The sequence below is a fragment of the Octopus bimaculoides genome, chromosome 1 (assembly GCF_001194135.2).
Source record: "Octopus bimaculoides isolate UCB-OBI-ISO-001 chromosome 1, ASM119413v2, whole genome shotgun sequence".
Taxonomy (NCBI): Eukaryota; Metazoa; Mollusca; class Cephalopoda; order Octopoda; family Octopodidae; genus Octopus; species Octopus bimaculoides.
This window is the reverse complement of record NC_068981.1, coordinates 160770972-160781692: the sequence shown is the minus strand read 5'-3', so window position 1 is coordinate 160781692 and position 10721 is coordinate 160770972. Positions and strand designations below refer to the sequence as shown.

At 36.4% G+C, this 10721-nt stretch overlaps 1 protein-coding gene and 1 pseudogene across 1 annotated transcript in view; both read right to left on the bottom strand.

The window, feature by feature from the left end:
- Positions 1–4871, bottom strand: part of LOC106884401 (N(G),N(G)-dimethylarginine dimethylaminohydrolase 1) — an 86960-nt gene extending 82089 nt beyond the window's left edge. The window contains exon 1 of the mRNA XM_052970981.1: positions 4309–4871. Coding sequence (XP_052826941.1) covers positions 4309–4584 — 276 coding nt within the window. The 5' untranslated portion in view covers positions 4585–4871. The remainder of the gene's footprint in view (positions 1–4308) is intronic.
- Positions 4872–7333: 2462 nt separating this feature from the next.
- On the bottom strand, positions 7334–7432 carry LOC128250133 (U6 spliceosomal RNA; annotated as a pseudogene).
- Positions 7433–10721: the final 3289 nt, after the last annotated feature.

The window sequence follows — 10721 nt, the reverse complement described above, 5'->3', positions numbered from 1 at the left end:
TATATATATATATATATATATATATATAATCAAAAAGAGAGAGAGAGAAACTTAGTTACTCAGTTCTCTTTAAATCCTTGCTCTCTCCTGCCAGCTGGACAACTGCTACTATCTTTAACTGGGTGCTCTGGTTGCTGCTGTTGAGTCAAAATCCTGTCTTTATGGATCCGAGAGATCCATCTCTTGGACAGTTTACTACATGGTCTGGGGGTCTGAGAAGTTTTGGCAGAACACCAACACTATGAAGTTTCTGGTTAGCTTTAATACATGGCTGAACCATTTCATATCTTCAGATTCTTGCCTGGAGATCACAGGAAAAAATGTTTTACTACATTACATACAGAGAGCTTTGTTTACATAATCTTCTTCCACCCACTCTTCCAAATACATCTTCCTGAGTTGTTCTCTGAAATTATTAACTACAAACAACTATTTAACTGTCACCCTTCTCCAAAGTTATCAACTTCTTGGTTCTTGCACTCTTCCCACAGAAATATTGTATATACAGAAACAGAATCCTTTGCCATACTCAACTCTACATCTACATCCCTTACTCACATACCTGACCAACAGACAGACAATCCAAGCATTCCTAATCTCTTCCTTGCCTCCAAGTCCAAACTCTGCTGCCAGTTACCACACCCCGCATATATAATATGTAGCTAGAACCTTCAATGTTACTACAAATGCTAAGCCTCCTTCACTAAAGATCTCTTCAGGCAAATGCACATTTTTAAGAAGCAAAAATACAATGTGAAGCTTCTAATGGAGTAGTACTAACACATCTGGGGTGAAACTGCAGCCATACATCCTAGACTGCAACAACAAAAAAAAAAGGCAACCCAACTGATTGGCATCATGAAGTAACTCATAAACAAACACCAATCTCTGGCCTACAAACAAGCAGTCTTTCTACTGTCTTTTGTAGTGGTTTCTGTTCTTTGGAGCTGATCTTGTACCAACTTCGATCAGACATTTCTGACTCACTCATCTCTACTCTCCTTGTTATCCAAATTCTGTTCACTATCCCTGCCCATCCACTAACCACTTCACTTAGTCCCTCATTATTGCAACGGCTGTCCTCTGGAAGTTCTTTCTTGTGCGTACCACACCCACAGCTGTTGACCAACGAATTTTCAAGAACTGGATGCATGTTGATATCAACAGTTTTGGTGAATACGCAAAGGTTATAAACACGGTCCCCTTCATAGAGACCAAACTAGTTGTGTGTGTGTGTGTGTGATAAAATAAAAACAGAGTGAGGTGAGAGGAAAGAGGAGCTAAGAGACGTGTAAGTTTAAGAGGTCAAGAGACACTGCACTGAACATGAATAGCTTAACAGGTAGGAGAGAGAACTATGATATATTTAGAGCAAAGCATAAGAAATGACACTACATACACGAATATATATATATATATATATATATATATATATATATATATATATATACACTCATACACACACATACACAGTGTGTGTGCGCAGCCAGTATTAAAAACCCAACAGGAATGCTGTGGACAGATAAGTGAAGCGACAAGGTGAAAAAGACAGGTATATATATGAGTCATTGTAAACTACTTTACAGAGGAACAGGTCGACGGATTAAATAAAATTAAATACTAAAATAAAACAGTTTGTTAGCTTCAGCCGGTACATTTCGTATGCATTTAGATATACACTTTGTCGTAATCGATATATAAAACGAGCTATCGTGAGACTGTAATATAGTACTTTATTTTTATTTTTATATATTGGGTATGGGGTGTCATTGTTTTAATGCCTTATGAATTAACATAATCACCGGTTCGATTTCCACTCATTTTTTCTAAAATTTTCGTTGCTTCTTGCAATGTGTGTGTATGTATGCACGCGCGCAAACACGCGCGCAAACACACACACATACACACACACACGTACACGCACACGCATACAACACATGCGGCTAGCTGAGGGCTGGGATGCGTAGCGTGATAGGCCGGAGGGAATTTATCAATTGAGTTTATTTCAAAAACTCAAATGCTCTTGAACGAACTTTAAATATGCATATATGAATGCCTCATAAACGAAAATAACATTATTGCATTATCTATATATTTAAGAGGGATAGATGTTGTTTGATCCAAATTTTAGCCGATTCTACTAAATTGTTTTCTAATATAGATGACAAAAAATCTGGTATAGGTTTTTTTTGTTTGTATAGGAAACCAGAAATACTGAATCTGGTCACTATTACACTAAATCAACCAACACTGTCCTTGTTAAATTATTTGGGCTTGAGAGGCATTATCAAATATACACATGTCTGTTATTTATTTCTTTAGAAAATGTAATGACATTTCGTGTTTGGTAATGTATTCTGATTTGTATTTTCTTCTAAGTTTACTACAGAAGTATGACAGATCGCGTACACTGAAAAAAAACCATAATTCATGACCAAACAAAAGTTTTTGTTTAGTCTCTGGTCAAGCCTGACTGATCAGACCTACTACACTCTAAAATGTTCCAGTCGTGCCCATCCCAATTTTGAGAAGTGGGACTGGTGTATCTCTAGAACTACACTGTCCAACATGTTCTTCCTCTTTTACGATGGTAGGGTGTGATATGAGACAATTTGGTCGATATTTCGACAGGCTGAGCAATCGACCACATAGAGGCTCCTTTACTGGCTCCAAAATAAATCGATAAATCAAAATCTATAAAAAATAATGTAAGATTGAGATCTGTTGCAAAGTGTCTAAGGTTACGAAACTGTTCCAAAGCAATTATCATTGTCTTAATAGTAATATATACACTCACGGGCACACATACATAGTCTATCGATATACATACAAACAATTAAGACTCGAGCCAACGAGGTAGCCACTAATACTCGTTCGATCTACTAAAAAAATAGTAGTCGAATTTCCATTAAATCATACTCTACCATCTTGAAAAAATATATTTGTTAGTGCAGCCTTGCGTGCACAATGCTTGAGAAAAGACGCGATGGTAACGGTTGGAACGTCTTTGACTACAGGTCTCGACAATCAGAACTGACCTAGGGCTAAATAACAACAGAAAATAGTTCAACAGCGATGTCACACGTAAATACATGCGTTTATGAGAGAAGAGAAAATAGTAATCGCTTGTAAAATATTACTGCCATCAAAAATCTTGCCATGGACCGTAATGTCGACCGAATCTGGACTGACCTGGGGCCAAACAAAACAATCACCACCACGTTTGTCAAAGCTTTCTGCTACCATGTTACAAATTTAAACTGTTTAAAAGTTGAAGAGAACCTTCATTAGCGAAAGGGTGATATAATTTTTTTTTCTTCAATGTAAAAGCAGTCAGAGAGAGAAGAGGTGTCGTGTGACTAACCAGGTAAGTGCGTGAGGATAGATAGATAGATATAATTTCCACTGTATCACCGACCAACCGTCTCACATGGCTCTATTCAATTATATACCTTTAATTGCCGAGTGAGAGCCGGAGAAATTTTGATATGGGGGAAATGGTGTTAGATCGACGATAACGAATACAATTTAATTACGTAAATAGATACACAAATATTAGATTTTAAAAAAGGCAACTTTCTTATTGATTATGTGTCAATTCTATTGAATTTCAAACTAAAACAAGTGGAATGATACAAATATAATGACGGGGAAATAAAAACAAGCGTTGTTTGATAAATACGTTTTAAGTTATTGACTGATAAAGGATATATCGAAGTAAAATATGTGAGGAGAGAACCAAGGCACTTTCGCTTTTCTTTGTCGGTTTGTATTTTATTCTTTCACTTAGTATTTTCATCATTTTCCAATAGAAGAAATGAGAAGAATACCGAAATACAACAATATTGGTAACCTGAAATTATCTGAGAACTACTGATAAAGTGATAGTTGGAATTGACGAGATCATTTAAAAGGTGTGCTTTTTGGGTTCTTTTTGTGCGTGTATGTTGCTAATATTTAAAATGAACAAGGACAATTTTATTAAAGGAAGTTTCACTTGAATCGAATCAATAGATAACTACTATTTGTATCTTTGTTGGTTAGGCTTTCCAGAGTAGAAGGATAAAAAAAAAAATCAACCCCCATAAAATGTAACAACAAAATAATAATAAGAATAGCCAGCTTTGTGGAGAACCGCAAAGTTTGTTATGCTGATGTGAGGCCGAAGAAAAACAAGAACCAAAAAGGTGCAGAATGTTTTGTTTATAATGGGAAAAACATGATGTTTAAAAAGAGAGAGTGAGCGAAAGAGATGAACAATACTGGCTAGCTAAATGTATGAGAAAAATAATAAATAATGATAAATACCTCTCCTCGTCGAGATTGATCAGCCGGGCGACATATCAAAGCAGTTTCCCCTATGATTACAGCACAATCCTCAATGAAACAACCTTCCGGGTAGTTGGGGTTAGCATTGATATACGTTACATTTATTCTACGTTTCTTCAGTACTTCGGCCAGCTTATTCTGTTCTCTCTGAAGATTTGCGAAATTCAACTTTATCGTCGAATCAGTACTCCTCACTTTGTCCAAGAGAGACTCCGTAACAGGCCTCATCAGGGCACGGGAATATTCAAACGACATGGCGCAAGTAAGTGTTCCTCTCAAACTAAAGTCGCCTTACGTTGACAAGTGGAGTAGTTACTTGGTGGCTTGTGTATTGTCGATAGTCAAGCAGACTAACGGAGTTTATAGATGGAAGTTGGGATAATAACTTAACGAGACTGTCTTCTACACAAGCCTAAAGCCGTATGTCGATTGTTTAGGAGAGGACGGAGAAACGGACGGGCAAGACTACTCTGTCTACAGCAGCTGTAATTGTAGTAGTGGCTGGTGCGAGGCGGAGGGGCAGTGACAGAGTAAAATATACAAGGTGGCTGTGAGAGCGTAGGCGGAGCGAGTGAGAGAGTGTTTTCTATAGAAGATCTATTACGAGAAGGTACTGTTTAGCATGATAACAGCTCATAAGAACAGATAGAAAACATATAGAAACTAGGGTGGGAGATCAGGGTCAGAAACAGTATTCGAATTTTTTAAACAACCTTTAAACTGAATACAGAAATGTATGTTTGCAGCAGCTCTAATTGATTTTTAAAGTTTATAACAACAGGAAAAATAGAATGGAAATATAAATTTTTAAAAATGATTATATAGGGCAAAATTGATAGCATTTTTTAAAATTATAATTACCTTCGTTTTTTATTAATGCTGTTTGATCAGTTAGTGGACAGAAAACAAGAAATAAAGCGGGAACGACCGAAGACCTATTATTCAGTTCATGTAGGAGTGAATAAATTACTAAAGAGATATAGAAGGGAGCTGTAGAGTTGTACTCGTCTTGAGAATGTCCAAAATACACTGGTGTGTTAGTGTGACGTACCATACGTCCGATCTTCCATGGATATTTTTGGTCCTAAAATACCTCTATTCAGTGGTAATATACTTTATTACTGACATTTTGACTATAGATAACTATGGATTATTTTAACAAAATGTGTTTACATGAAATACACATTAGGTATTTTGTATAACTGATAAAAAAAAAATAATTAAAATTAAAATTCCTTGCCTCGTAACGTAAAGTTTATTCAATAAAGAAAGAATGGGTAAGGTCTTTAGTTTTTTTCAGGGTGGCAAGTTTAACGAAAATATGGAATACCAGATTAAATACCTTGGATTACTGTGTTTGATGTATTTTATATATATACCGATTAAAGCAATGATTTATTAAATTCAAATAAGAATCCAGAGCAGCATCGGAGTTTGTGCATGCATGTAATAAAGATGTGCGAGTGTGTATGCATGTGATTTGTCATTTATACCTGTCTGTATCGATGACAGCATGCACATATGAGAAAGTGTTCTTTTGCAGTATCTAGCGATAGTAACAAGTCAGATAAGTGAGAACCACTTCACATAATCCATGTCTTACTATTCCTTCTTAGCGATCTCGAGCGACAACCTGTCAAGCTAGTGATAACGAAAGAAAACGTGAATGTATGAGAGAGAGTGAATATGAGAATGTCTTTATTGCAGGGGGTGGGGTAGACGCTGCAGAGGAAAGACAAGCTCTAAAGAAAGAATGTAAAAGTAGCTCTTTTTATAATTTTTTCAAGAATCTCTTGTGCTTCTCCAAAAATGTATAAAATTCGCCATTCACAAAAATGTGAAAGTGAGAAAGACAGAAATTCACAACTAGAAGCTGTAAAAGTCGATTAATTTATATTTATTTTTTCCAATCCAAAATGAATGGGCGATAAAGTTTGGTCCCATCAAATTCCAAATTCAAATCCTACTGGTCGTTCATATTACATTTCATTTTCCTAGCTTCATAAAATAAATACAAGTTAATATATCACCACCCTGCAAAATTTACCCTCGATGATGATTGATAGATACCAATTAACAGAGATACAAAAACAAAATAAAGTTAATTCTTTTAAAGGTGCAGAAGTGGCTGTGTGGTAACTTGCTTACCAACCGCAAATTTCTGGGTTCAGTTCCACTGCATGGCACCATGGGCAAGTGTCTTCTACTATAGCCTCATGTCAACCAAAGCACTGTGAGGAGATTTGGTAGACGGAAACTGAAAGAAGCCCGTCGTATATAATATATATATATGAATGTATGTATTTGTGTGTCTGTGCTTGTCCCCTCACCATTACTTGACAACAGATGTTGGTGTGTTTACATCCACATAACTTAACAGTTCAGCAAAAGAGACCGATAGAATAAGTACTAGGCTTACAAAGAATAAGTCCTGGAGTCGATTTGTTTGACTAAAAGCAGTGCTCCAGCATGGCCACAGTCAAATGGCTGAAGCAAATAAAAGTAAAAGATAAAGTGTTAATTTGGGAGATTTCATAGCAAGCCAAGCTATAGGTAAAATCCATGACTCTCAACCTTCAAGTTGTCTGATCAACTTAGAAAAGAAATGAGTAAAGCAGAGTGCAAACACTTTGATGTTCTATGCAGTAAAAATCGACAAATGATTTATTTGTTTGTTATGTTAGATTCAACTTCTGCTGTAAACATAGTTAGGAGAGAGGGGAACCTCTTCCAGACTGATTTTCCGCATTGGTGCTGGCATAGCTATATGGTTAAAAAGTTCACTTCCCAACCACACGATTTCAGATTCAGTCCCTCTACAGAGCACCTTGAAGGGCAGCAGTGACAGTGGTGGTGGTGGCAGCGGCGACAACAGTGGTGGTGGTGGTTAATCAGCCAGAGCTGTAGTAGAATTCACCCATTAAAGTGTCACACAGTGAGACTGAACCCAAAACCATGTACTTACGAAGCAAACTTATTAAACACACATCCATACCTGCATCTACAAAATATGGAAAGCTTCATGAATTTGCATGTCATCCTTGCACAGGAACCATACTAATCTTCTCTATCTTTTATTTTACAATATGTACTGCAAAAACAAGAAGCATGAATTTTCTATGTATTCAAGATTACAATGAAAACAACATTTGTGAGCAGACTCAATCAAAGCAACAGCTTTGAAGAGCAACTTCTAAAAGGTACCAACATTTGACCATTTATTCCTGCAACAGATGAAGATCTACAAACCCAAATTAATAAAAAAAAACAACCAACACATGCACAGCCCAGTATCTCTGCTACTAAGACAGCAAAGTTGGAATCTCCATTGAGAGAAAAACTGAGAGAGATGCAAATAATAATCCTTTCTACTATAGGCACAAGGCCTAAAATTTTAGGGAAGAGGGCTAGTCGATTATATCAACCCAAATGCAAAACTGGTGCTTATTTTATCAACCCCCAGAAGAATGAAAGGCAAAGTTGACCTTGGCAGAATTTGAACTCAGAACATAAGGGAGGACAAAATACCACTAAGCATTTTACCCAGCATGCTAACAATTCTGCCAGCTCACAGCCTTAGAAATGCAAATAATAATCTTTTCTACTCTAGGCACAAGGCCTGAAATTTTTGGGGAGGGGGCCAGTTGATTAGACTGATCCTCAGTATGCAACTGGTACTTAATTTATTGACCCCGAAAGGATGAAAGGCAAAGTCAAACTCAGTGGAATTAGAACTCAGTGATGCAAATAATAATGTTGCAAAGCTTAAGTTAACAGTTGGAGCAAAGAAATTCATGTATCTCAGCAATCTTGGTTGATGAGGTTGTCGTAACTGAGGATGGACTCTCATACTGGATCTTTAACCCTTTAGCATTAAAACCAGCCATATCCAGTCAAAGTATTTTACCTGTTTTATGTTCAAACCAGCCAGATCTGACCTCTCACATCAACCCTACAATGTCGTTCTAAAAATGAACAATCAAATCATCGAAATCTTGAAGCTATGAGACAATGCATTATTAATTCAAAACAATGTGAATAAATAAACATTACATTTGACAGCATAATCTGAATTCAAAAATCAAGACAAGAGAGGTCGAAATATATGTGTTTTCTGCTTTATAACCTTTTAATAACATTTATCTTAACTATAAAAGGCAGACTATACTCTCACATACATGTATATATATATCTGCACAAATGTATCCATATACATGTATATAAATATACAGTTTTTCCTCTTTTCACAACCATATAACAACATTTATCCTGACCAAATACCAGGTCCTGGTACTTTTTCATCTCATTCATACTCTTAGCATGCAGTTTCAAGCCATCCACAAAGAAGCAGTGTGTAATTTGGTATTTCTATTTTCTTGTGAACCACTGAGATACCCTTCAGACTTCTGGCATGGGTTGGACAGTTTGACTGATGGCTGGCAAGCCAGAAGGCTGCACCAGGCTCCAATTTGATCTGGCAAAGTTTCTACAGCAGGATGCTCTTCCTAACACCAACCACTCCAAGAGTGTAGTGGGTGCTTTTTACATACCGCTGGCATGAGGGCCAGTCAGGCAGTACTGGCAATGACCATGCTTGAATGGTGCTTTTTACATGCCACAGGCACTTTGGAATTATTTGATGGAATATAATGAGCAAGATGATCTGAGTGAATCTGTTGAATTCAGTTGCTTTTGCATAAGGCACAAATGGTTTTGTGAAAGGTATGAACATAATGGTTTGAAATTTTTGGCACAAGGCCAGCAAGTTCAGAGAAAGGAATAAGATGATTACATCGTCCTCAGTGCTCAACTGTTACTTATTTTAGTGACCCCAGAAGGATGAAAGGCAAGGGTGACCTTGGCGGAATTTGAATTCAGAACATAAAGATGGCCAAAATGCCACTAAGCATTTTTCCTGGCATGCAAACAATTCAGCCAGCTCACCACCTCTAATGAACATAATAAAATAATATTAAACTCTTGTCTATAAATATATTTTGTTCTAAATCAAAAGAAAAATATAAACACACACACACACACACACACATACACATAAATATTTAAAAATTGTAATTTATAAATGTTCAAAATTTGTAAATATCAAGAGCCTTTGGCTAACACAACCACTACAATATATTTGGTCACCTGGTGTATGGCCACTATGGGCAGATAACCAAATTGACAGCAGCATGGATAATCATTCGTTTAAATATATACAGGAACACACACACATATACATACATATAAACCCACACATATGTACACACACATATATACACATACATACACACACACACATACATACATACATACATACATACATACACACAAGCAAAGAATTGTATTATATTTATTCTTTAGTTACAACTGTTTCAACAACACATATGGCCAATAAATTATTCAACAAGTTGGAAAACATAAGCATTGGCAGTGATTAACATTAATTATATAACATAGTTTATAAAATGAAAACCTCTTAGTCACTCCATTATGATCTTTTATGAATAAATTAATATGAAAACAACTTGAATGAATTTACTTACATACAAGGGGGTACTGAAAAGTTCCTGGCTTTAAGGATATCATGAATGGCTAGTTGGAGGCTCAACTTTCCGAGTTCTTTTACAGGGCTTAGAAAAACTGCTGCAATAAGCCTTGAGAGGGGAATATGTTGAATAAAATCATAATTAACTGATCCTCCTGTATTTTCTTTTACCCAAAGCCAGGAACTTTTCTGCACCCCCTCATATATAGATACAGACGATCAGTTGGGAGGTGTTCATGTTTTAACAGGAAGCAGGAGTTTCCATTTGAAGTGCAAATAAAAGAAATGGTAAAGATGACAGTTTTAATTTATCACTTGACAAGATCAGTTAAGAAACTGAATCCATTATTAGGTCTGCATATTCAGACAGTCGGCTAGCCAAGAAGGTAAAACATGATTAACATTGTGTATCAAAGTACAGAATGTTATAAATCAACTGAGATATGCATGTCTAGAGTAGCTTCAAAGAAAACCTTAACGATCAGAGGAAGAACGAAGTATTGTAGTATGGACAGAAAAGAAGAAAGAACATGAGATAGTGATAAGAGGGTCATAGAGGGATAAACTGAAAGTGTAAGCACTCTCTAGAGTGGTTCTCATATTAATCTCTATTCTTTTATTTGTTTCAGTCATTTGACTGTGGCCATACTGGAGCACTGCCTTTAGTCGAGCAAATTGACCCCAGGACTTATTCTTTGTAAGCCTAGTACTTATTCTATCGGTCTGTCTTGCCGGACCGCTAGGTGACGGAGACGTAAACACACCAACATTGGTTGTCAAGCAATGTTGAGGGGACAAACAGACACACAAACATATACATACATACATATATATATATATATATATA